Here is a 27,817-nt window from a genome sequence, read left to right on the forward strand (position 1 = left end):
TGCCAATTACACACTCATTCTGAAATGTATTAATGCCTTCCTGCATTTTATCACAGTCCTCCTCTGTGTAATGACAGCTCCCAATTTGGTGTCATCCGCGAATTCTGAAATTGTACTTCCGATTCCTAAGTCCAAATTCATTTTTTCAATCACGGGATGTGGGCATCACTGGCAAGGCCAGCATTTATTTCCCATTGCTAGTTACCATTGAGCCGCCTTCATGATCGCTGCAGTCCGTGTGGAGAAGGTACTCCCACAGTGCTGTTCGGTAGGGATTTCCTGATTTTGACCCGTGACGATGAAGGAACGGCAATATATTTCCAAGTCAGAATGGTGTGTGACTTGGAAGAGAACTTGGAGGTGGTGGTGTTCCCATGAGCCTGCTGTCCTTGTCCTTCTAGGTGGTATAGGTCGCAGGTTTGGGAGGTGCTGCCGATGAAGCCTTGGCAAGTTGCTGTAGTGCATCTTATGGATGGTACACACTGCGACCACGGTGTGCCGGTGGTGGAGGGAGTGAATGTTTAAGGTGGTGAATGGAGTGCAAACAAGTGGACTGCTTTGTCCTGGATGATGTCGAGATTCTTGAGTGTTGTTGGAGCTGCGCTCATCCAAACAAGTGGATAGTATTCCATCATACTCCTGACTTGTGCCTTGTAGATGGTGGAAAGGCTTTGGGGAGTCAGGAGGTGAGACACTTGCAGCAGAATGCCAGTTGTTCCAGTTAAGCTTTTGATCAATGGTGACCCCAGGATGTTGATGGTGGGGGATTTGATGATGGTAATGCCATTGAATGTCAAGGGAGGTGGTTAGACTCTCTCTTGTTGGAGATAGTCATTGCCTGGCATTTGTACAGCACGATTGTTACTTGTCATTTATCAGCCCAAGTCTGAATGTTGTCCAGGCCTTGCTGCATGCGAGCACAAGCTGCTTCATTATCTGTGGAATGGCCAATGGAAGTGAACATTGTGCAATTACTACATCTGGAATTCAGCTCTTTTGTCCATGTTTGGACCAAGGCTGTAATGAGGTCTGGAGCCAAGTGGTCCTGGCAAAACCCAAATTGAGCATCAGTGAGCAGGTTATTGGTGAGTAAGTGCCTCTTGATAGTGCTGTTGATGGCACCTTCCATCACTTTGCTTAAGATTGAGAGTAGACTGATGGAGCGGTAATTGGCCAGATTGATTTGTCCTGTTTTTTGTGGACAGGACATACCTGGGCAATATTTCACATTGTCGGCTAGGTGTCAGTTGTAGCTGTACTGGAACAGCTTGGCTAGAGGCACGGCTAGCTCTGGAGCACCGGTCTTCAGCACTACAGTCGGGATGTTGTTGGGTCCCATAGCCTTTGCTGTATCCAGTGCATTGTCGTTTCTTGATATCACATGGAGTGAATTGGATTGGCTGAAGACTGGCTTTTGTGATGTTAGGGACCTCAGGCAGTTATGTCCTTTCGGACTTGGGCAGCTCGGTCAGTTATGGTGCTACCGAGCAACTCTTGGTGATGGACTTTAAAGCCCCCACCCAGAGTACATTCTGTGCCCTTGCTACTCTCACTGCTTCTTCCAGGTAGTGTTCAACATGGAGGAGTACTGATTCATCAGCTGAGGGAGGGCGGTAGCTGGTAATCAGCAGGAGACTTCCTTTCTCATGTTTGACCTGGTGCCATGAGACGTCATGGGGTCCGGAGTCAATGTTGAGGACTCCCAGGGTCTCTCCCTCCTGACTGTATACCACTGTGCCACCACCTCTGGTGGGTCTGTCTCTCAGTAGGACATGTCATACCCAGGGATAGTGATGGAGGAGTCTGCGAGTTTGTATGATAGGTATAATTCCGTTCGTATGACTATGTCAGACTGTTGCTTGACTAGACTGTGGGACAGCTCTCTCAATTTGGGCACAAGTCCCCAGATGTTAGCGAGGAGGACTTTGCAGGGTTAACTGGGTGGGGTTTGCCTTTGACGTGCCCAAATCCGATGCCTAGGTCGAGGCCAAGTGGTCCATTCAGTTTTATTATTGTACTTTTAATTAAATTCATCTTAAAATGTGTTTCCAAATCATTTAGAGACAATTACATAGAAACATAGAAACACAGAAAATAGGTGCAGGAGTAGGCTATTCAGCCCTTCGAGCCTGCACCACCTTTCGATAAGATCACAGCTGATCATTCCCTCAGTACTCCTTTCTTGCTTTCTCTCCATACCCCTTGATCCCCTTAGCCGTAAGGGCCATATGTAATTCCCTCTTAAATATATCCAATGAACTGGCATCAACAACTCTCTGCGGCAGGGAATTCCACAGGTTAACAACTCTCTGAGTGAAGAAGTTTCTCCTCATCTCAGTCCTAAATGGCCAACCTCTTATCCTGTGTCCCCTGGTTCTGGACTTCCCCAACATCGGGAACAATCTATCCGCATCAACCCTGTCCCATCCCGTCAGAATCATGTATATTTCTATGAGATCCCCTCTCATCCTTCTAAACTCCAATGTATAAAGGCCCAGTTGATCCAGTGTCTCCTCATATGTCAGTCCAGCCATCCCGGGAATCAGTCTGGTGAACCTTCGCTGCACTCCCTCAATAGCAAGAATGTCCTTCCTCAGATTAGGATATCAAAACTGAACACAATATTTCAGGCGAGGCCTCACTAAGGCCCTGTGCAACTATAGTAAGACCTCCCTGCTCGTATACTCAAATCCCCTAGCTATGAAGGCCAACATACCATTTGCCTTCTTTACTGTCTGCTGTACCTGCATGCCAACTTTCAATGACTGATGAACCATGACACCCAGGTCCCGTTGCACCTCCCCTTTTCCGAATCTGCCACCATTCAGATAATATTCTGTCTTCGCGTTTTTGCCCCCAAAGTGGATAACCTCATATTTATCCACATTATACTGCATCTGCCATGCATTTGCCCACTCACCTAACCTGTCTAAGTCACCCTGCAGCCTCTTAGCGTCCTCCTCACAGCTCACACTGCCACCCTGTTTAGTGTCATCTGCAAACTTGGAGATATTACACTCAATTCCTTCATCCAAATCATTGATGTATATTGTAAAGTGCTGGGGTCCCAGCAGTGAGCCCTGTGGCACTCCACGAGTCACTGCCTGCCATTCTGAAAAGGACCCGTTTATCCCAACTCTCTGCTTCCCGTTTGCCAACCAGTTTTCTATCCACGTCAGTACATTACCCCCAATACCATGGGCTTTGATTTTGCACACCAATCTCTTGTGTAGGACCTTGTCAAAAGACTTTTGAAAGTCCAAATACACCACATCCACTGGTTCTCCCTTGTCCACTTTACTAGTTACATTCTCAAAAATTTCCAGAAGATTTGTCAAGCATGAATCCATGCTGACTTGGACCGACCCTGTCACTGCTTTCCAAATGCACTGCTACTTCATTCTTAATAATTGATTCCAACATTTTCCCCACCACTGATGTCAGGCTAACCGATCTACAATTACCCGTTGTCTCTCTCCCTCGTTTTTTAAAAAGTGGTGTTACATTAATTCCCCTCCAGTCCATAGGAACTGATCCCGAGTCAATAGACTGTTGGAAAATGATCACCAGTGCATCCACTATTTCTAGGGCCACTTCATTAACTACTCTGGGATGCAGACTATCATGCCCAGTGGATTTATCGGCCTTCAATCCCATCAATTTCCCTAACACAATTTCCCAGCTAAGAAGGATATCCTTCAGTTCCTCCTTCTCACTAGACTCTCGGTCGCCTAGTACTTCCGGAAGTCCTTCGTGAAGACAGAACCAAAGTATTTGTTCAATTGGTCTGCTATTTCTTTGTTACCCATTATAAATTCACCTGAATCCGACTGCAAGGGATCTACATTTGTCTTCACTAATCTTTTTCTCTTCACATATCTATAGAAGCTTTTGCAGTCAGTTTTTATGTTCCCAGCAAGCTTCTTCTCGTACTCTATTTTCCCCCTCTTAATTAAACCCTTTGTCCTCCTCTGCTGAATTCTAAATTTCTCCCAGTCCTCAGGTTTGCTGCTTTTTCTGGCCAACTTATATGCCTCTTCCTTGGATTTAACACTATCCTTAATTTCCCTTGTTAGCCACGGTTGAGTCACCTTCCCCATTTTATTTTTACTCCAGACAGGGATGTACAATTGCTGAAGTTCATTATTGTGATCTTTAAATGTTTGCCATTGCCTATCCACCATCAACCCTTTAAGTACCATTTTTCAGTCTATTCTAGCCAATTAACGCCTCAAACCATCGAAATTACCTTTCCTTAAGTTCAGGACCCTAGTTTCTGAATTAACCAACTAGAGGGATGGCCATCCTAGACTGGGTGATGTGTAATGAGAAAGGACTAATTAACAATCTTGTTGTGCGAGGCCCCTTGGGGAACAGTGACCATAGTATGGTAGAATTCTTTATTAAGATGGAGAGTGACACAGTTAATTCAGAGACTAGGGTCACTGCCTGCCATTCTGAAAAGGACCCGTTGTTTTGTTTCCTCGACATATTGGTCTAGAAAACCATCCCTAATACACTCCAGGAAATCCTCCTCCACTGTATTGCTACCAGTTTGGTTAGCCCAGTCAATATGTAGATTAAAGTCGCCCATGATAACTGCTGTACCTTTATTGCACACATCCCTAATTTCTTGTTTGATGCTGTCCCCATCCTCATTACGACTGTTTGGTGGCCTGTACACAACTGCCACTAGCGTTTTCTGCCCTTTGGTATTCCGTAGCTCCACCCATACAGATGCCACATCATCCAAGCTAATGTCCTTCCTTACTATTGCATTAATTTCCTCTTTAACCTGCAGCGCCACCCCATCTCCTTTTCCTTTCTGTCTATCCTTCCTGAATGTTGAATACCCCTGGATGTTGCATTCCCAGCCTTGGTCACCCTGGAGCCATGTCTCCGTGATGCCAATTACACCATATCCATTAACTGCTATCTGCGCAGTTAATTCATCCACCTTATTCGAATATTCCTCGCAGTGAGGCACAGAGCCTTCAGGCTTGTCTTTTTAACACCCTTTGCCCCTTTAGGATTTTGCTGTTATGTGGCCCTTTTCGCTTTTTGCCTTGGGTTTCTCTGCCCTCCACTTTTACTTTTCTTCTTTCTATCTTTTGCTTCTGCCCCCATTCTACTTCCCTCTGTCTCCCTGCATAGGTTCCCATCCCCCTGCCATATTAGTTTAACCCCTCCCCAACAGCAAGAGCAAACACCCCCCCTAGGACATTGGTTCTGGTCCTGCCCAGGTGCAGACCGTCCAGTTTGTACTGGTCCCACCTCCCCCAGAACCAGTTCCAATGTCCCAGGAATTTGAATCCCTCCCTTCTGCACCACTCCTCAAGCCACATATTCATCTGAGCTATCCTGTGATTCCTACTCTGACTCACACATGGCACTGGTAGCAATCCTGAGATTACTACTTTTGAGGTTCTACTTTTCAATTGAGCTCCTAGCTCCCTAAATTAAAATGTCATGGGGCTCATTTTTAATGGCAATCCATTCCTTTAAATTGATTCTTATTTTGTTTAGATTATAACAGGATTGATAAGCAAGATATGTGTATTCAATATGTGAAACTGAGCCACGAAGGCAAAATACTGCATGTGCTGGTAATCTGAAATATAAAGCGAAAATGCTGGCAATACTCAGCAGCTCAGGCAGCCCCTGTTTCTCTCTCCACAGCTGCTACCTGGCCTGCTGAGTATTGCCAACATTTTCTCTTGAAATGCCACAGTGTCTGAAGATGTTTCATTGATCTATATTCTCCTCGGTTCTTGTTGAATTATTCCAGGCTCCTTTTTTCTGTTCTGTAACTTAAGTATAACTCTAAAACAACAACTAATGCTGCTGGAGATTGAATCTAGGATAGACAGATTCTATTCAATGTTAGATTTTTTTTCCCAATTGGGCTTTATGTGTCATCTGACATGCCAGTCAGATGATCGAATCATTTTGACATTTGAGCCATCAAAATGTCACTTCCATTATAATTCAGGTGAAAATTTGTGGTGCTGTCACCACTCATGTGGCTCCACATAAATAGACAGCCTTGGAAATTGAGAATTCGGCATTAAATTACACTAACACCCCTTTCCTTTCACACGCTCTCACGGTAACCCAGTAACTAGGTATGCTAGTGTAGTGGTTATATTATTAGACTAGTAACCCAGAGAATGAAAAAAAGCACAGCACACCTAGGGCGATAAAAGTAAAGTGTTGACCTATATCATGGCAGTTTAATAACTTAAATTCAGTTTAAAGAAAAATCTGGAAATTTAAACAAATCTGGTTTCAGTAAAAGTAACGATGAAGTTGTCAGATAGTTGTAAAAACCCAAATGGTTCACTAATATCCTCTATGGAAGGAGACCTGCTGTCCTTACCTGGTCTGGCCTTTATGTGACTTCAGTCCCACATCAACATAGTTGACTCTAAGCTGCCCTCTGAAGTGGCCTCGCAAGCCATTCTGTTCTAGCAAACCACTTTCAAGATGAAGGCCCATCATAACCTTCTCAGGGCAATGAGGGATGGGCAATAAATTGACATAGATAACCACTTCCCGAGAATGAACGAAAAAAAAAACACAGCACACTTAAGGTGATAAAAGCAAAATATTGACGAGTACCAGTAAATGAGAAAACCCTACCTTAGCATTAATGTTCCAAATAATGTTTTTGTTTCACTGAATAGAGCCTTTTAGGAATTAAGACCGCAGTCCCCATCACTTAAAGCATCCACATTTAAAACAGGCAGTCACTTATATTAGCCATTGCATTGTAGATTTGGCAGATGTCTCATAATACTCCTGTGAAGTGGCTTGGGATGTTACACTACGTTTAAGGTGCGATATAAATACAAGTTATTGTTTTTGTTGTTGGTGCAATGGCAGCAAATGACCTTGTGAGAGTGGAGCGTCTGCACTCCCAACCCCCACCCTCCGCCACAAGGCCATTGATGTAAGCTCCAGGCTTCAGTCAGGACCTAATGTAAGAAAAACCAGCGGAAGTGGCACCCACCTTTGGGGCTAGGCCGTGATTGGGACCTGGACCCTAGAAGGATTATTTTATTTCAAGTAACCAGGTTGTACATCTGGTGGGGGAAAGTGGTATCTGGAAACCCAAAGTCAGCCAGTTTCTATCAGTATTTCCTGGATATTGGGTGGAGGGGAGCCCCAGGTGCACCCCCACACCATGGAAGTTTCATTCTTGGAAACCCCTCCCCTTGATCCCAAAAAACTTTGGCCAGGTTAATGGCAGAGTTCCAAAGCAGCCATGATTCTGCCATAATTGCAGGGAGCCCACCCCTCCCGGATTTCCTGGGCCTATTTCCCCATTTAGCTTTCATTGAATTTACTGTGCTTTCATTCATTCAAAAACTGCGAAAGAGATTTCTTTGTTCATTCCATTAAAGATATATTAATATAGTTTGAATGATTGTGATGAAAGTGCACTGTCACAGTTTTTAAGGTGGGTTGGCCTCCAGGGAGGCCAGACATCGGGAGGCATGTGCGATTGGCTTCTACTGACTCACTGGCTTGCCCAGGTACAGAGCATGATTGTTGGGTGCTCTCGAAGAGGAAAGCCTCTTATTTGAATCAAAAGAGGCACCACTCCATTACTATGCAGCTAATGTGTATTCATTAGCACAAAATGAAGCAGATGATTGGAAGTTTACCTGGCAGATCACACAATGTCTTCATGTTCAGACAATCCAATTTTCCACCTTGTTTGAAGAAGGTCAAGGATTGAACGGCTAGCTGCAAGGAAACTTTGGCTATGCACCATTGTCATAGTAATGCAATACCACTATGGGCTCCATCTCTTGATGCAGAGCAGTGATATATTGAATCTCTTGTTTCTAATAGGGTGGTATTGAGAAGACCATTGGAATTGAGATGCAGAGGTTCTGATGCCTGAATTGTTCAGGGGGCATCCAGGATCATAGTTACATACTGTGTTCTTCCACATCCTAGCCATTGATAGGGGCAGCCACATAGAGGATTTAGAAGAAGAGGAAGTCAAGGTTGCAGGCAATTAGTGCTGGCCAAAGTAGCTGAAGAAACCGTATCATTACATAGGATTACATTACATAGGATATACAGCACAGAAACAGGCCACTTGGCCCAACCTGGAAACCTTCTCTTGATGATGCCATTCAGCACAACTCCTCCATTCCATCCTGCCCTCTTGACATTGCTCAACAATAAAGTCATCCCTGAAGAACCTACCCTGAATCCATCCATAGTCCCTCTCATCATCTTTTTGCATACTGCAAGAAAGTCAACTCCATGTTACATCAAAAAGGCTTTGCACAAAGCATAATCTGCAGTCAGCACATTCATTACACAGACATCTAATTGTGACTGTCAACCTAGTTCTATCCACCATGATAGAATTAGGTTGACAGACACTTACAGTGATTATCTTTTGTGCACAGTTAACTTGTTTTGAATTTCACCGAGGTGGTTCGTTGAGGCAAGAACAGGGCAGGAAGATGGCAGCTGGGAGCCGAGGTGGCTCGCAATCTCTCACACCAGATAGGGCAGCTTCAGGCTGCAGCTAATCTACTGCAGTAGGGCAACCTGGCCCTGGCTTCTTTCAGGCACCTGAGAAGTAGGGATGGCTGGGGTGAGGGGAGTGACTGACAGCAGTAAAATTGGAGCTTTCTGGAGAGCTAGCACTAACATCCACAATCTGTTCAAGCCTTCCCCCTTCTCCTGGCTTCTCTACAATTCTGCCCATAGATCTTAGGGTTGTCAGATCCCAATATAGGATTGGCACAGCACATTGTAGACACTACTTCCCTCCGTGTATGAACTAATTCTATGAGGCAGTCCATGGAGGCTGCCCAGCTGAGGGCCTATATTGCAGCAATCTGAGCATTCATGAGAGAACCTAAGATTGATTCAGCTGTGAGGGGCTACACAGCAGATAGCCCTGAAGCTATCACTCATTCCAAGTCTGTCTGCATGCTTCCTATAATCTGCATCAGTATCTCACACATGCGGGATGTGAACTCCTTTATACTTGTTGCCAAGTTATGGAAGGATAAATGCACATCAGCCAATTACTGGAACAGTCTATTATGCTCCAAAAGCACTGTTCTTTTGAATGCAGGGCCACGAGATTTGGATCCACTGTCTATGCAGCTGAGAGAGAACATTTTCTCCCCCTTTGGCAAAGGGGAACCACTTCTTCTCCTTCATGTTCTTCCTGTTCCTGCTTTCCAGAAATAGTCGTGCCTCTAGCCAAGCTGTTCCAGTACAGCTACAACACTGGCATCTACCCAACAATGTGGAAAACTGCCCAGGAAAGTCCTGTGCACAAAAAGCAGGACAAATCTAATCTGGCAAATTAGCGCCCCATCAGTCTACTCTCAATCATCAGCAAAGGGATGGAAGGTGTCATTGCCAGTGCTATCATGCGGCACTGACCAAAAACCTACTCACCGATGCTCAGTTTGGGTTCCGTCAGGATCACTCAGCTCCAGACCTCATTACAGCCTTGGTCCAAACATGGACAAGAGAGCTGAATTCCAGAGATGAGGTGAGAGTGACTGCCCTTAAAATCAAGGCAGCATTTGACCAAATGTGGCATCAAGGAGCACTAGTAAAATTGAAGTTAATGGGAATCAGGGGGAAAACTTTCCACTGGCTGGAGTCATAGCTAGCACAAAGGAAGCTAGTTATGGTTGTTGGAGGCCAATCATCTCAGGGCAGTGTCCTATGACCAACCATCTTCAGCTGCTCATTAATGACCTTCCCTCCGTCATAAGATCAGAAGTGGGAATTTTTGCTGATAATTGCACAGTGTTCAGTTCCATTCACCATTCCTCAGATAATGAAGCAGTCCATGCCGGTATGCAGCAAGACCTGGACCACATTCAGTCTTGGGCTGATAAGTGGCAAGTAACATTCGCACCACACAAGTGCCAGACAATGACTATCTCCAACAAAAAAGCGTCTATCCACCGACCCTTAACATTCAATGGCATTACCATGATCAAATACCCCAACATCAACATCCTGGGGGTCACCATTGACCAGAAACATAACGGGACCAGCCACATAAATACTGTGGCCACCAGAACAGGTCAGAGGCTAGGTATTTTCTTTTATTCGTTCCTGGGATGTGCATCTTCTTGAACCGCTGCAGTCCTTGTCGTGAAGGTACTCCCACAGTATTGTTAGGGCGGGAGTTCCAGGATTTTGACCCAGTGACGATGAAGGAATGGCGATATATTTCCAAGTCAGGATGGTGTGTGACTTGGAGGGGAACTTGGAGGTGATGGCGTTCCCATGTGCCTGCTGCCCTTGTCCTTTTAAGTGGTAGAGGTCGTGGGTTTGGGAGGGGCTTCCGAAGAAACCTTGGCAGTTGCTGCAGTCCATCTTGCAGATGGTACACACTGCAGCCACGGTACGCCGGTTGTGGAGGGAGTGAATGTTTAAGGTGGTGGATGGGGTGCCAATCAAGTGGGCTCTTTTGTCCTGAATGGTGTCGAGCTTCTTGAGTGTTGTTGGAGCTGCACTCATCCAGGCAAGTGGAGAGTATTCCATCACACTCCTGACTTGTGACTTGTTGATGGTGGAACGGTTTTGGGGAGTCAGGAGGTGAGACACGTCCTGCAGAATACCCAGCCTTTGACCTTCTCTTGTAGCCACAGTATTTATGTGGCTGGTCCAGTTAACTTTCTGGACAATGGTGAGCCCCAGGATGTTGACGGTGGGGGATTCGGCGATGATAATGCCGGTAAGGGGCAGTGGTTGGACTCTCGCTTGTTGGAGATAGTTATTGCCTGGCACTTGTGTGGCGTGACTGTTACTTGTCACTTTTCAGCCCAAGCCCAAATGTCATCCAGGCCTTGCTGCATGTGGGAACGGACTGCTTCATTATCTGAGGAGTTGTGAATGGAACTGAACGCTGTGCAATCATCAGCGGACATCCCCACTTCTGACCTTATGACGGAGGGAAGGACATTGATGAAGCAACTGAAGATGGTTGGGCCACGGACATTGCCCTGAGGAACCCCTGCAACGATGTCCTGGGGCTGAGATGATTGACCTCCAACAAACACAACCATCTTCCTTTGTGCTCAGTATGACTCCAGCCAGTGGTGAGTTTACCCCTTGATTCCCATTGACTTCAATTTTACTAGAGCACCTTGATGCCACACTGGGTCAAATGCTGCCTTGATGTCAAGGGCAGTCACCCTCACCTCACTTCTGGAATTCGGCTCTTTTGTCCATGTTTGGACCAAGGCTGTAATGAGTACTGGAGCTGAGTGGTCCTAACTGAACCCAAACTGAGCATCGGTGAGCAGGTTATTGGTGAGTAAGTGCTGCTTGATAACACTGTCGACGACACCTTCTATCACTTTGCTGATGATTGAGAGTAGACTGATGGGGCGGTAAGTGGCCAGATTGGATTTGTCCTGCTTTTTGTGGACAGGACATTCCTGGTCAGTTTTCCACATTGTTGGGTAGATGCCAGTTGTAACTATACTGAAACAGCTTGGCTAGTTCTGGAGCACAAATCTTCAGCATGGCAGCCGAGATGTTGTCAGGGCCCATAGCCTTTGCTGTACCCAGTGCACTCAGCCATTTCTTGATATTGCATAGAGTGAATTGAATTGGCTGAAGACTGGCTTCTGTGATGGTGGGGACCTCAGCATGGGGCCTATACATATCATCCACTCAGCACTTCTCGCAGAAGGTGGTTGCAAATGCTTCAACCTTGCCTTTTGCACTCGCGTGCTGGGCTCCACCATCATTGAGGATAGGGATACTGATGGAGCCTCCTTCTCCCGTTAGTTGTTTAATTTTCAACCACCATTGACTGGATGTGGCAGGACTGCAGAGCTTTGATCTGATCTGTTGATTGTGGGATCGCTTAGCTCTGTCTACAGCATGCTGCTTCTGCTGTTTAGCATGCATGTGGTCCTGTGTTGCAGTTTCCCCAGGTAGGCAGCTCATTTTTAGGTATGCCTGACATTGCTCCCGGCTTGCTCTTCTGCACTTCTCATTGAACTAGGGTTGGTCCCCTGGCTTGATGGTAATATTAGAGTGAGGGATATGCCGGACCATGAGGTTACAGATTGTGGTGGAATACATTCAACTGATGCTGATGGCCCACAGCGCCTCATGGATGCCCAGTTTTGAGCTGCTAGATCTGATCTGAATCTATTCCATTTCACACAGTGGTAATGAACACGATGGAGAGTGTCCTCAGTGTGAAGACAACATTTTGTCTGTTCAAGAACTTTGTGTTGGTCACTGCTATCAATGCTGTCATGGGCAGATGCACCTGCGACAGTTAGATTGGTGAGGACGAGGTCAAGTAGGTTTCCCCCTCGTGTTGGTTTTCTCACCACCTGCCGCAGTCCTAATCTGGCAGCTTTGTCCTTTATGACACAGAAACATAGAAACATAGAAAATAGGTGCAGGAGTAGGCCTTTCGGCCCTTCGAGCCTGCACCACCATTCAATATGATCATGGCTGATCATTCACCTTAGTCCCCCTTTCCTGCTTTTTCTCCATACCCCTTGATCCCTTTAGCCGTAAGGGCCACATCTAACTCCCCCTTGAATATATCTAACAAACTGACCTCAACAATTTTGGTAGAGAATTCCATATGCTCACAACTCTCTGAGTGAAGAAGTTTCTCCTCATCTTGGTCTGAAATGGCTTACCCCTTATCCTTAGACTGTGACCCCTGGTTCTGGACTTCCCCAACATTGGGAACATTCTTCCTACATCTAACCTGTCCAATCCCATCAGAATTTTATATGTTTCTATGAGATCCCCTCTCATTCTTCTAAATTCCAGTGAATATAAGCCTAGTCGATCCAGTCTTTCTTCATATGTCAGTCCTGTCATCCCGGGAATCAGCCTGGTGAACATTCGCTGCACTCCCTCAATAGCAAGAACATCCTTCCTCAGATTAGGAGACCAAAACTGTATACAATATTCAAGATGTGGCCTCACCAAGGCCCTGTACAACTGCAGTAAGACCTCCCTGCTCCTATATTCAAATCCTCTCGCTACGAAGGCCAACATGCCATTTGCCTTCTTCACCGCCTGCTGTACCTGCATGCCAATTTTCAATGACTGATGTACCATGACATCCAGGTCTCATTGCACCTCCCCTTTTCCTAATCTGTCACCATTCAGATAATAATCTGCCTTCCTGTTTTTACCACCAAAGTGGATAACCTCACATTTATCTACATTATACTTGGCTAGCTCGTAAAGTAGTGTTGCTACCGAGCCACTATTGGTGATGGACAATGAAGTCCCCCACTCAGAGTACATTCTGTGCCCTTGCTACCCGCAGTGCTTCTTCCAAGTGCTGTTCAACATGGAGGAGTACTGATTCATCAGCTGAGGGGGGGGGGGGGGGCGCGGTAGGTGATAATCAGTAGGAGGTTTCCTTGCCCGTGCTTGACCTGAAGCCATGAGACTTCATGGGTGTAATGTCTGTAAGCTTGTAATGTTTGTAGCTCCACACTGTGGATGTGGACATATTGTGTACTGCAACTGCAGAGTTAATAATAAACAGAACCAGGTAGATTTCCGGAAGCTTCCGAGAGAGCTGCCTGCCATGTTGGAAGCTGTGTGTGCTTGTGCTCTGTGAATATATCACATTTGGTGATTGAGATGGGATTTTTCGGATGATTTAAAGCTTAAATTTTGTTGGTGAAGGATTCAGCCACCCGACAGAGAGACTTTGGAAGCTTCTGTTTTGGAAAAAAGTTACAAAATCCGAGGTAAAATACAGCACATGGTGTGAACAGGTAGAGATTAAAATGGCAGGTTTATTGGGACATTTGGGGGACTATAGACATGATAGGGAACGTTTTAAAGCGTATGTGGATCGGCTAGAAATGTATTTCACTGCAAATAACATAATCGAAGTTCCAGACAATGCAGTCCAGAACCGGGTTGTGTTGGAATGTAAGAAAGCGATCTTCTTATCGGAGGCAGTTCCAGCATTATATGAAACCCTTTTAAATCTTCTTGTGCCTGACGAGCTAAAGGACACAATGCTTCAAGAGATTTTAATGAAATTGAAGCAGCACTATAACCCCAAACCGTTAGAAATTGCTGAAAGCTATCGTTTCGGGATTCGGAATCAATCAGGGCTGGGAATTCAACATCCAGGGGTATTCAACATTCAGGAAGGATAGAATAAAAGGAAAAGGAGGTGGGGTAGCATTGCTGGTTAAAGAGGAGATTAATGCAATAGTTAGGAAAGACATTAGCTTGGATGATGTGGAATCTATATGGGTAGAGCTGCAGAACACTAAAGGGCAAAAATCGTTAGTGGGAGTTGTGTACAGACCTCCAAACAGTAGTAGTGATGTTGGGGAGGGCATCAAACAGGAAATTAGGAGTGCATGCAATAAAGGTGCAGCAGTTATAATGGGTGACTTTAATATGCACATAGATTGGGCTAGCCAAACTGGAAGCAATACGGTGGAGGAGGATTTCCTGGAGTGCATAAGGGATGGTTTTCGAGACCAATATATCAAGGAACCAACTAGGGGGGAGGCCATCTTAGACTTGGTGTTGTGTAATGAGAGAGGATTAATTAGCAATCTCATTGTGCGAGGCCCCTTGGGGAAGAGTGACCATAATATGGTGGAATTCTGCATTAGGATGGAGAATGAAACAGTTAATTCAGAGACCATGGTCCAGAACTTAAAGAAGGGTAACTTTGAAGGTATGAGGCATGAATTGGCTAAGATAGATTGGCTAATGATACTTAAGGGGTTGACTGTGGATGGGCAATGGCAGACATTTAGAGACCGCATGGATGAATTACAACAATTGTACATTCCTGTCTGGCGTAAAAATAAAAAAGGGAAGGTGGCTCAACCGTGGCTATCTAGGGAAATCAGGGATAGTATTAAAGCCAAGGAAATGGCATACAAATTGGCCAGAAATAGCAGCGAACCTGGGGACTGGGAGAAATTTAGAACTCAGCAGAGGAGGACAAAGGGTTTGATTAGGGCAGGGAAAATGGAGTACGAGAAGAAGCTTGCAGGGAACATTAAGGCGGATTGCAAAAGTTTCTATAAGTATGTAAAGAAAAAAAGGTTAGCAAAGACAAACGTAGGTCCCCTGCAGTCAGAATCAGGGAAAGTCATAACGGCGAACAAAGAAATGGCAGACCAATTGAACAAGTACTTTGGTTCAGTATTCACTAAGGAGGACACAAACAACCTTCCGGATATAAAAGTGGTCAGAGGGTCTAGTAAGGAGGAGGAACTGAGGGAAATCTTTATTAGTTGGGAAATTGTGTTGGGGAAATTGATGGGATTGAAGGCCGATAAATCCCCAGGGCCTGATGGACTGCATCCCAGAGTACTTAAGGAGGTGGCCTTGGAAATAGCGGATGCATTGACAGTCATTTTCCAACATTCCATTGACTCTGGATCAGTTCCTATCGAGTGGAGGGTAGCCAATGTAACCCCACTTTTTAAAAAAGGAGGGAGAGAGAAAGCAGGGAATTATAGACCGGTCAGCCTGACCTCAGTAGTGGGTAAAATGAAGGAATCAATTATTAAGGATGTCATAGCAGCGCATTTGGAAAATGGTGACATGATAGGTCCAAGTCAGCATGGATTTGTGAAAGGGAGATCCTGCTTGACAAATCTTCTGGAATTTTTTGAGGATGTTTCCAATAAAGTGGACAAAGGAGTACCAGTTGATGTGGTATATTTGGACTTTCAGAAGGCTTTCGACAAGGTCCCACACAGGAGATTAATGTGCAAAGTTAAAGCACATGGGATTGGGGGTAGTGTGCTGACGTGGATTGAGAACTGGTTGTCAGACAGGAAGCAAAGAGTAGGAGTAAATGGGTACTTTTCTGAATGGCAGGCAGTGACTAGTGGGGTACTGCAAGGTTCTGTACTGGGGCCCCAGCTGTTTACATTGTACATTAATGATTTAGACGAGGGGATTAAATGTAGTATCTTCAAATTTGCGGATGACACTAAGTTGGGTGGCAGTGTGAGCTGTGAGGAGGATGCTATGAGGCTGCAGAGTGACTTGGATAGGTTAGGTGAGTGGGCAAATGCGTGGCAGATGAAGTATAATGTGGATAAATGTGAGGTTATCCACTTTGGTGGTAAAAACAGAGAGACAGACTATTATCTGAATGGTGACAGATTAGGAAAAGGGAAGGTGCAACGAGACCTGGGTGTCATGGTACATCAGTCATTGAAGGTTGGCATGCAGGTACAGCAGGCGGTTAAGAAAGCAAATGGCATGTTGGCCTTCATAGCGAGGGGATTTGAGTACAGGGGCAGGGAGGTGTTGCTACAGTTGTACAGGGCCTTGGTGAGGCCACACCTGGAGTATTGTGTACAGTTTTGGTCTCCTAACTTGAGGAAGGACATTCTTGCTATTGAGGGAGTGCAGCGAAGATTCACCAGACTGATTCCCGGGATGGTGGACTGACCTATCAAGAAAGACTGGATCAACTGGGCTTGTATTCACTGGAGTTCAGAAGAGTGAGAGGGGACCTCATAGAAACGTTTAAAATTCTGACGGGTTTGGACAGGTTGGATGCAGGAAGAATGTTCCCAATGTTGGGGAAGTCCAGAACCAGGGGTCACAGTCTAAGGATAAGGGGTAAGCCATTTAGGACCGAGATAAGGAGAAACTTCTTCACCCAGAGAGTGGTGAACCTGTGGAATTCTCTACCACAGAAAGTAGTTGAGGCCAATTCACTAAATATATTCAAAAGGGAGTTAGATGAAGTCCTTACTACTCGGGGGATCAAGGGGTATGGCGTGAAAGCAGGAAGGGGATACTGAAGTTTCATGTTCAGCCATGAACTCATTGAATGGCAGTGCAGGCTAGAAGGGCTGAATGGCCTGCTCCTGCACCTATTTTCTATGTTTCTAAAAGGCTGATACAAGTATCAGTGATTACATCGTAGCATTGAAAAAGCTATCGATGCACTCTAATTTTGGAAACTTTCAAAACCGAGCATTACAGGATCGTTTTGTTTGTGGGGTGAAAAATGATGTGATCAGAAGGAAGTTACTGATGACGGATGACGTGATTTTGAGATTGCTTGTCAGACAGCGAGGTGAATGGGCATGGCCGAACAATATTACCAAGAATTAAATAATAATTACGGTCATCAGTCAACCGAGGTAAATCATCTGCAGGTTCAAAGTAAAAGACGGTGGGGGCCCAAAGTCTCAGAAACTGGAAATTCTAACAGAGCGTCGAAGTCATGCTATCGGTGCCTGGGACAACGCATTGCTCAAAGTTGTCCATACGTGAAAGCAGAGTGATTCTTCTGCAGAAAGACTGGGCATCTTGCGAAGGCATGCCGACTGAAGGGTAAACCAGCTTTCAAAGCTATGAGTCCAGCGTTCAAAGCTATGAGTAGAAATCCCAAGAGACTACATAGCATGGAAGAACAACAACAGGACGAGGATATGTTAGAGTTACACGTCATCAGGAGCACGAGGTTAACAACAGTGATTCGGAAAGCATCAAAATCCACATAGATGTTGTGGGATTCAAGATACCAATGGAAATTGACACGGGTGCATCCGTGAGTATAGTACCGGAGTCACTATATCCTGACAAATTGCATGATTTTCAACTGGAGAAATCCAAGATAGAGCTGCGAGGCTACTCGGGAGAGAAAATTCCTGTGGTCGGTCGTATCACCGTACCAGTGAAATATAAAGATCAATTTCAGAACTTGTCTCTAATAGTAGTGAAAGGAGACAAGTCTGCCTTACTAGGAAGAAATTGGTTGAGCTCACTGAAGCTGGATTGGAGTAAGATTTTATGTGTGGAGGCGAGATATTCATCAACGGATGAGGTTATCAAGAAGTATCCGAAGATATTCTGCAAAACAATCCAAGGCTTCAAGTCGAGTGTCAGGGTACAGAAGGACGCTAGATTGGTTTACTACAAGCCACGTTCTGTACCATATGCACTCAAGGAGAAAGTTGAGCAAGAACTCAAAAGACTAGAGACTGAGAACATTATTTGGAAGATAGATCGATGTAATTGGGATACACCCATTGTTGTTGTACCTAAGTCCGATGGTAAGGTAAGATTGTGTAGTGATTATAAAGCAACCATAAACCAAGTTCTAGAGGGTAATGTCCCCAATACATTTCCAAATATAGAAGATTTGTTCACAACACTGACAGGTGGTCAGATCTTCTCAAAACTGGATCTTACGAATGCCTACTTACAGCTTGAACTAAATGAGGAGTCCAAGTAGCGTTTGACTATAAATACTCATCTAGGCCTATATCAATTTAATAGGCTACCGTTTGGAGTGTTTTCCGCCCCTGCCATATTCCAAGGGGTGATGAACCAGATTTTGCAAGGTATTGAAGGGGTAGTATGTTATTTGGATGACATACTAATTTCAGCACCAAATAGGCAAATACATAATAACATATTGAATGAAGTCCTCAAACGGCTAGAGAAGCACAGAGTACGAGTGTCTGCTCGTAAGTGTGAGCTATTTAAAAACTCAGTGGAGTACTTAGGGTACAGAGTAGACAAAGATGGTTTACATCCAACCATGGAAAAATTGGATGCAATTAGAAATGCACCCACTCCCAGGAATGTCACTGAACTTCATTCATTCTTGGGTCTTTTGAACTATTATGGGAAGTTCCTACCAAATTTGGCTACAGTATTACAACCGCTGAATGAACTTCTGAAAAAACAGGTCCATTGGAAGTGGTCAAAGGAATGCGATACAGAATTCAAGGAGTGTAAAAGCAAATTGGTAGAGAGCACCATGTTAGTTCACTGTGACATATCTAAGGAGATTAAGTTAGCATGTGATGCCTCTCCGTATGGAGTTGGGGCAGTAATCTCTCATGTATCACGTAGTGGGGAGGAGAGACCAATTGCTTTTGCTTCACGCACTCTCAGTGCCAGTGAGAATAATTATGCGCAAATTGAAAGGAAAGCTTTGGCATTAATTTTTGGGGTCAAGAAGTTTCACAAATACTTGTATGGTCGTAAGTTTACCATCGTTACGGACCATAAGCCCCCAACAGCAATCCTCCATCCAAAGTCCCCAGTTCCAACATTAGCTGCAGCCCGAATGCAGAGATGGGCTTTGATTTTGTCAGCATATACATATGATATTGAATACAGATGATCAGCTGATCACAGTAATGCTGATGCAATGTCTAGATTGCCTTCCCCATCACAAGTTACACCCAATAGGGAAGAAGTGTTTTATTTTTCATACATTGATGAACTGCCAGTCACAGCTGAAGAGATTGGTAGAGCAACCAAACGTGACCCAGTGATGTCAAAGGTATATGAGTATATTGCAAATGGATGCCCAAACCAGGTAACAGAGAAAGATACACATCCATTCTTCATTCGTAGGAATGAATTATCAGTCAATAAAGATTGTATCATGTGGGGTGCAAGAATGGTTATAACAAATAAATTCAGGTCCAAATTATTAGGAGACCTCCATGACCAGCACCTGGGAATGTGTTTGACCAAGAGTTTTGCATGCAGTTATTTATGGTGGCCAGATCTTGATAAAGATATAGAGTACATCGTGAGCCAATCAATCGGTAAGCAAGCAACCACCACCAGTACCATTATAGCCATGGAGATGGCCTCCCAGGGTGTGGCAAAGGCTACATATTGATTTTGCTGAGTTAGAAGGACAACAATTGTTCATTGTGATTGATAGCCATTCGAAGTGGGTTGAGATGTTTCCAATGTGGAAAATAACAACAAGTAAAACACTGGATATTTTACAAAAATTATTTTCTTCATTTGGCCTCCCTGAAGAAATTGTTTCATTTAATGGACCACAATTTTGTTCAGAAGAATTTGCACAATTCACGAGCAAAAATGGTGTGAAACATACCAAGGTTCCACCATACCATCCTGCTTCGAATGGTGCAGCAGAGCGAACTGTACAAATTGTAAAACGTGCCCTCAAAAAACAAATGTTAGATCCAAATCCAAGGAAACGACAGTTGTCATTGGATCACAAATTGGCTAATTTTTTGATTACATATCGAAATACTCCGCATACAACTACAGGTAGAACACCAGCAGAGTTGTTTCTCAAACGACAGCCACGAACCAGATTCTTGTCATTAAAACCAAATTTGGCACAGTCCGTAGAGGAGACACAATTAAGACAGAAAGAGAATCTTGATAGAGGTAGAGTAAAAGAGAGAAGTGTGAAATTAAACCAGAAGATGAGAGTGAAGAACCATCACCGTAAATGGTTAAAGCGGTTACCAGGAAGAGTGGTGAAGATATGTGGTCCTCACACATATTTGGTAAAGATGTTTGATAATGGACAGGTTAGATTTGTTCATATTGATCATATTTTACCTACAGACATGGAAGGAGTTGAAGGTGGGAATGATTCAATTATTTCTGACTCATCAGATAGTTTTGATACACCAGTAGCAAATCCTAAATCCAATGTACTGGAAACAAATCCAGGAGAGAATCAGAATGAAAGTCTGAGTCCGAGTCAGGAAAACAAAGAGCCTGAAGTTAGAGTGAGTTCAAATGAAAATCAAGGAAATTCCATGGAGGAAAATGTTCCTCAGGATGAACCTCGAATGAGTGTGAAATCGACACCATGTTTGGAAGGTTCTGTTCGAGAGCAAAGGTATCCTCTTTGAAACAGAAAACAAGTGGTAAAGTTAAATTTGTAAATATGGAAAAAAAAATAAGTTTATATCCTGTGTTATGTATAAACATGAAAGTTATGTATGATGTTTGTTATGATGGCTTCTTCATTAAGGATGGAGAAGTGTAATGTCTGTAAGCTTGTAATGTTTGTAGTGCCACACTGTGGATGTGGACGTATTGTGTACTGCAACTGCAGGGTTAATAATAAACAGAACCAGGCAGATTTCTGGAGGCTTCCGAGAGAGCTGCCTGCCATGTTAGGAAGCTGTGTGTGCTTGTGCTCTGTGAATATATCACAATAGTATCCGAATTCAATGTTGAGACCTCCCAGGGCCACTCCCTCCCGACTGTATATCACTGAGCCACCACCTCTGGTGGGTCTGTCCTGCTGGTGGAACAGGACATACCCAGGGATGGCGATGGAGGAATATGGGACTTTGGCTGAAAGGGATGATTCTGTGAGTATGACTGCCAGGTTGTTTCTTGACTAGTCTGTGGGACAGCCCTCCCAATTTTGGCCCAAGTCCCCAGATGTTAGTGAGGAGGACTTTGCAGGGTCGACTGGGCTCGTTGTGCCATTGTCCTGTCCGAAGCCGGTGCCGAGGTCGATGCCGGCTAATCCGTCTGGCATTATTCTTCTGATTGTTTTCCATTGTGGTTTTGTACAACTGAGTGGCTTGCTGGGCGAGTATTTTGTGGTGAGTGTCTCACCTCCTGACTCCTCAAAGCCTTCTACAAGGCACAAGTCAGGAAAGTTAAGGAATACTCTCCATTTGCCTGGATTAGTGCAGCTTCAACAACACTTAAGAAGCTTAACAACATCCAGGACAAAGCAGCCAGCTTGATTGGAACTCCATCCACCTCCTTAAACATTCACGCACGACACCACCGGTGCACGTGCCTGCAGTGTGTATCATTTACAAGCTGCACTGCAGCAACTCGCCAAGGCTTCTTCGGCAGCACCTCCGAAACCCACAACCTCTATCTTCCAGAAGTACTAGAGGATCGAGGGTCTAGTGAGAAAGAGGAACTGAAGGATATCCTTATTAGGTGAGAAATTGTGTTAGGGAAATTGATGGGATTGAAAGCCGATAAATCCCCGGGGCCTGATAGTCTACATCCCAGAGTACTTAAGGAAGTGGCCCTAGAAATAGTGGATGCATTGGTGATCATTTTCCAACAGTCTATCAACTCTAGATCAGTTCCTATGGACTGGACGGTAGCTAATGGAACACCACTTTTTAAAAAGGAGGAAGAGAGAAAACGGGTAATTATAGACTGGTTAGCCTGACATCAGTAGTGGGGAAAATGTTGGAATCAATTATTAAGGATGAAAAAGCAGCACATTTGGAAAGCAGTGACAGGATCGGTCCAAATCATCATGGATTTATGAAAGGGAAATCATGCTTGACAAATCTTCTTGAATTTTTTGAGGATGTAACTAGTAGAGTGGACAAGGGAGAACCAGTGGATGTGGTGTTTTTAAAAAGGCTTTTGACAAGGTCCCTCACAAGAGATTGGTGTGCAAAATCAAAGCACATAGTATTGGGGGTAATATACTGATGTGGATAGAGAACTGGTTGGCAGACAGGAAGCAGAGAGTCGGGATAAACGGGTCCTTTTCAGAATGGCAGGCAGTGACTAGTGGAGTGCCGCAGGGTTCAGTGCTGGGACCCCAGCTCTTTACTGTATACATTAATGATTTAGCTGAAGGAATTGAGCGTAGTAGCTCCAAGTTTCCAGACGATACTGAACTGGGTGGCGGTGTGAACTATGAGGAGGATGCTAAGAGGCTGCAGGGTGACTTGGACAGGTTAGGTGAGTGGGCAAATGCAGGGCAGATGCAGTATAATGTAGATAAATGTGAGGTTATCCACTTTGGGGGCAAAAACACGAAAGCAGAATATTATCTGAATGGTGACAGATTAGGAAAAGGGGAGGTGCAACGAGACCTTGGTGTCATGGTTCATCAGTCATTGAAAGTTGGCATGCAGGTACAGCAGGCGGTGAAGAAGGCAAATGGTATGTTGACCTTCATAGCTAGGGGATTTGAGTATAGGAGCAGGGAGGTCTTACTGCAGTTGTACAGGGCCTTGGTGAAGCCTCACCTGGAGTATTGTGTTCAGTTTTGGTCTCCTAATCTGAGGAAGGATGTCCTTGTTATTGAGGGAGTGCAGCGACGGTTCACCAGACTGATTCCCGGGATGGCTGGTCTGACATATGAGGAGAGACTGGATCAACTGGGCCTTTATACACTGGAGTTTAGAAGGATGAGAGCTGATTTCATAGAAACTTATAAGATTCTGATGGGACTGGACAGGTTAGATGCGGGAAGAATGCTCCAGATGTTGGGGAAGTCCAGAACCAGGGGACACAGTCTTAGGATAAGGGTTAGGCCATTTAGAACTGAGATGAGGAGAAACTTCTTCACTCAGAGAGTTGTTAATCTGTGGAATTCCCTGCCGCAGAGAGTGGTCGATGCCACTTCATTGAATATATTCAAGAGGGAGTTTGATATGGCCCTTACAGCTAAAGTGATCAAGGAGTATGGAGAGAAAGCAGGAAAGGGGCACTGAGGTGAATGATCAGCCATGATCTTATTGAATGGTGGTGCAGGCTCGAAGGGCCGAACGGCTTACTCCTGCACCTATTTTCTATGTTTCTATGTTTCTATCACCTGGAAGGACAAGGGCAGCAGATGTATGGGAGCACCATCACCTCCAAGTTCCCCTCCAAGTCACACACCATCCTGACTTGGAAATATATCGCCGTTCCTTCATAGTCGGTGGGTCAAAATCCTTGAACTCCCTCTCTAACAGCACTGTGGGAGTACCTTCACCATGTGGACAGCATTGGTTCAAGAACGGGGCTCACCACCACCTTCTCAAGGGCAATTTGGAATGGGCAATAAATGCTGTCCTTGCCAGCGATGCCCACATCCCAGGAACAAATTTTTAAAAACATTTCCAGCGCTCTGTAGTTCCACCTCTGTGCTCCCCTCATACTCTCTATCTATATCCCCTGAGTGGATGTAAACTGGGTGGCTGTATGCCAAATCTTGGAATTATGACGGGGTACCAGACGACTAGTTTCCTGCAGGTAAGTTGTGGTGTTTGGCCTCTGATTGCTGTGCCAGTCCTGTGAAGATATAAAGATGATCAGACAGACTTTCACATTAATAGTTATTTTCAGGTGTTTTCACGGGTTGGCATCAACATTGTGATCTGCACAGGAGGGTCTGAACATTTCCTGAAACACTGAGCAGGACTGGAAATGACGGAAAGCAAGAGAACAATGCACCCTCAGTGGGGATGTGCCCACCTGCTTCACCATCTCTTGCCACCTTTGTCAAGTTGCCTTGCAGGAGCTCTATTGCCTGTTTTTCTACTGGGGTACTGGGGCACTGAACCACAGGTCCTCCTTCAGAAGCTGTTACCTGCCTTAAAAATAAATGGTCTCCTTCTCCTGCAGAGAAATATTACATTTTCATAAATATATGCAGCATCAGGCCATAACCACAACAGCATAGCAACATAGAAACATACAGCACAATTCGGCCCATTGTGCCTGTGCTGGCTCTTAGAAAAAGCAGTCGTGCTTAGTTCCACTTTCCCACTTTTTGTCCGTAGCCCTGTAAGATCCTCATCCTTAAGAACCTGTCCAATTCCCTTCTAAAATTATTTATGGAATCAGATTCCACCACCTTTTCAGGTAGGGCGTTCCACATCCCTAAAACTCCGAGTAATAAATTTCTCCTCATCTCTCCTCTAGATCTTTTGCCAATGATTTTGAATCTATGACCTGTGGTTATTGACCCACTCACCAGAGGGAATAATTTTTCTCTATCAAAACCTCTCTTCATCTTAAAAATCCTTACTAGGTCACCTTCTCTGTTCCAAGGAGAACAATCCTAGCTTTTCCAATCTCTTCTCATAGCTGAAATCCCTCATCCCTGGTAACATCCTGGTAAACCTCCTCTGTACCCTTTCTATGGCCTTTACATCTTTCCTGAAATGTGGTGCCCAGAATTGTCCACAATCCTAACCAGTGATTTATAATGTGATTTATAATGTGATGATCTTGTTGCTTTTATATTCAGTTCTTCTATTTATATACTCAAGTAACCCATATGCTTTTTTTTAACAACCTTATCAACTTGCCCTGCCACCTTTAAGGATTAAAGGTGTAATGTTAGACCTCCCAAAGTGCATCACTTCACACTCCTCTGCATTGAACTCCATCTGCATTGCTTCTGCCCATTTCACCATCCTGTTTATGTCATCCTGAAGCCTATAACTATCCTCATCACTATCTACAACTTCGCTAAGTTTTGAATCATCTGCAAACTTTATAATGCTTTCCCTACACCTGAGTCTAATTCATTTATAAAAATTGGAAAGAGTAATGGACCCAAAACTGGCCCTTCAGGAATACCACTGCAAACCTCCCACCAGTCTGAAAAACATCCATCCACCACCAACCACCCTTTTCTTCGAGGATGACAACATGACCATATCCTTTTCCATCTGCATTAAGAATTAGCAGTGACTGTGAGTGTAGTGTAAGTTGCTGCTCTTTCGTGCATTACATCCTCAGATTAGTTTATGTAGCATTTCCATGGCTCATGACCAGGAAGCCTTGTAAGCATGTGAATGTACTATGCTTACAAGATGTTTTAACACCAAGTGGAGAACAGTGAGTAACAGGAAACACTGGGTTGTTGCCATAGGGCAAACAAGCAAATGTGTAAACGCTCACACTGATTTCCCTACTCCTGGCGAGGTCCTTGGCACAGTGCTGACACTGTTGATGGGCTCAGCTATCTCTGGCCATGCCATGTGTACCATTGCCTTTAGGATCTTCGCTCCAAGGCAGTGAAACAGTGCAGGCCTCCCTTTGCTCTACTTCCTGCAGCAGCTGCTCAGTGGCCTCATCATCAAAGCAGGATGCCTTCATCCATGTCTTACTTGCATTCTGAATGATTTGACGCTTGTTTTTATCCATTCCTGCCACAAAATCCTCCTCCTTAGCACTGCCAATTGTAAAATTATCCACTGGCACCAAGAATTTCACAGAAGCACTCCAGGATATTTCCTCACAATCTGTGGGCTTAAAACATGTTCACCCAGCTTCCAAAACGTTCACTCAGCCTCAGGACTCACCGATACCTCCAGAGCTTCTCCCAAGGCCCCAAGATAAAACTGCCCCCTGCTTGAAGATCTGCAGCTTTGCTTTAAAATTCTGGACTGCCATCGCGGCACCTAATAGGCGATCACCCACATAACTCCCAGCGGGATGCAAATTATGCCCAAGGTGACATCCAGGTGTACATACAGACGTCAGATGCAATGTTATTTTTTGTGCGCTGCCCATGTAGTGCATTAGTTCCCTTGAGACCCAAGAAAATCAGCCTTAGTTTGTCATATTGATGCAATATGTTTGAACCCCAGATCGCCATTCTTTGCAAAATGTTATGCTGATCTGTCTTACTTATTCTATTACAGGTAAAGGTGATCTGATTGGTGCAAATCTCGCAAGTAAACAGCAAGTTATCAAAACCAATGCAGACGTTAAAGCTCTAACCTACTGCGACCTGCAGTGTATTAATCTAAAAGGTCTCTATGAAGTGCTGGAGCTGTACCCAGAATACTCTCATAAGTTCAAGGAGGACATTCATCAAAATCTCACCTATAATCTCAGAGAGGGTCATGAAAGTGATGTAAGTACAGTGACCACGCTTATTCTATTTATTGTCACACTATGAAGATTATGCAAATTTAGACCAATTTAAATTACTAATAAAATTTTAAAATGCTGAACAGATTTTCAGCTTGCGACTGTAACCTCAGAGTATTTTCTCCCCCTAGAGCTAAAGTTAGTATTTGCATCATAGAAGAAAGGGCTGAGCACTCATATTATTACTGTGGTTGACTTTAGCCACACGAACACTCTAATATTTTCACTGTGTTACTGCCAAGACAGAATTCAAATATTGGGTTTTTATTTGGTGCTGTTTGTAACGTTTCACATAATATTTACGCCATCCATCTATATACGTATCTTTATCAATTTCAGTGTTATTTCTACTTTCCTCAATTTTCTTGCACATTTTTTCTTTGCCTTCCTCTCCCCTCCTGAACCAATCCATATACAGATTGAAAAATTAATTCATAGTTAGTAACACTCAGATGTAGATTTAATGCTGTTTCATTGTACTTCATTGGCTGTAAAGCACTTTGAGACGTCCGTCCGGTGGTCGTGGAAGGCGCTATATAATCCAAGTCTTTCTTTCTTTTCTTTCTGTGTGTATACTGGGAGATGCCGCAATGGATGAAGTGACTTATTACAATTAACAATAGTTCACTCAGCGCTTCATCCAAGAAATTCACTTCCCAAGAAAAATTAGTCGACTTTAGCTTTCAGTACGATCGAACTCTGGATAGAGTCTTCACTTGTTTGTGTTTGGATGCTCTTCAAAGGGAAACATTAAGGTCAAATTTTTTTTGTTAATTAAGCCATTAAACCGACTTAATCTGGGCAGATGCAGGGGCAGGGTGGATGCCAGGCAGATTCTGCTGACTCCTCACCAGCCGATGCCACTCCACGATTGTCCGACAGAACTAGCATCTGGTATATATCAGCCAAATATTTCTGAACAGATGACAGGATGATATCATTGGATGTATTTCCATTCATTTTTGCATTAGCAATGTTGTTATTGAGATCTGCTTTCCATTCATTTGATGGTGTCTGAGGAACTGTCCACCAGCAAGGAGTCAATGCCTTCAGGAGGGGAGAGGAGGGCAAAAAAACAGTGCAAGAAAACTGAGGAAAATAGAAATGGCATTGAAATTTATAAGGATTCGTACATAGATGGGTGCTGCAAATATTATGTGAAACATTATCATTTCAGTCCTTTTGGAATACCTTCTATGGAATGTAACTAGTCACGGTTGAACAATGTTATAGTGATACCCTAGATTTGTGATTGGATCATCTATGAGATCATGTAGAACTTTGCATTGGTTGAAGTTAATAATGAGAAATTATTTCCATTGCTTGATGCAAGAAATTACTTAATTCTAGTATGCAGTGGAAGGGTTTCTAGTGTCTGTATGTGTAGTCACATTTCTGT

General features: G+C 44.2%; 1 protein-coding gene across 1 annotated transcript in view; it reads left to right on the forward strand.

Annotated features, from left to right (window-relative positions):
- Positions 1–27,817, forward strand: part of kcnh8 (potassium voltage-gated channel, subfamily H (eag-related), member 8) — a 655,874-nt gene that overhangs the window by 492,556 nt on the left and 135,501 nt on the right. The window contains exon 11 of the mRNA XM_070880041.1: positions 26,187–26,401. Coding sequence (XP_070736142.1) covers positions 26,187–26,401 — 215 coding nt within the window. The remainder of the gene's footprint in view (positions 1–26,186; positions 26,402–27,817) is intronic.

Source organism: Pristiophorus japonicus, chromosome 5, assembly GCF_044704955.1.
Source record: "Pristiophorus japonicus isolate sPriJap1 chromosome 5, sPriJap1.hap1, whole genome shotgun sequence".
Lineage (NCBI taxonomy): Eukaryota > Metazoa > Chordata > Chondrichthyes > Pristiophoridae > Pristiophorus > Pristiophorus japonicus.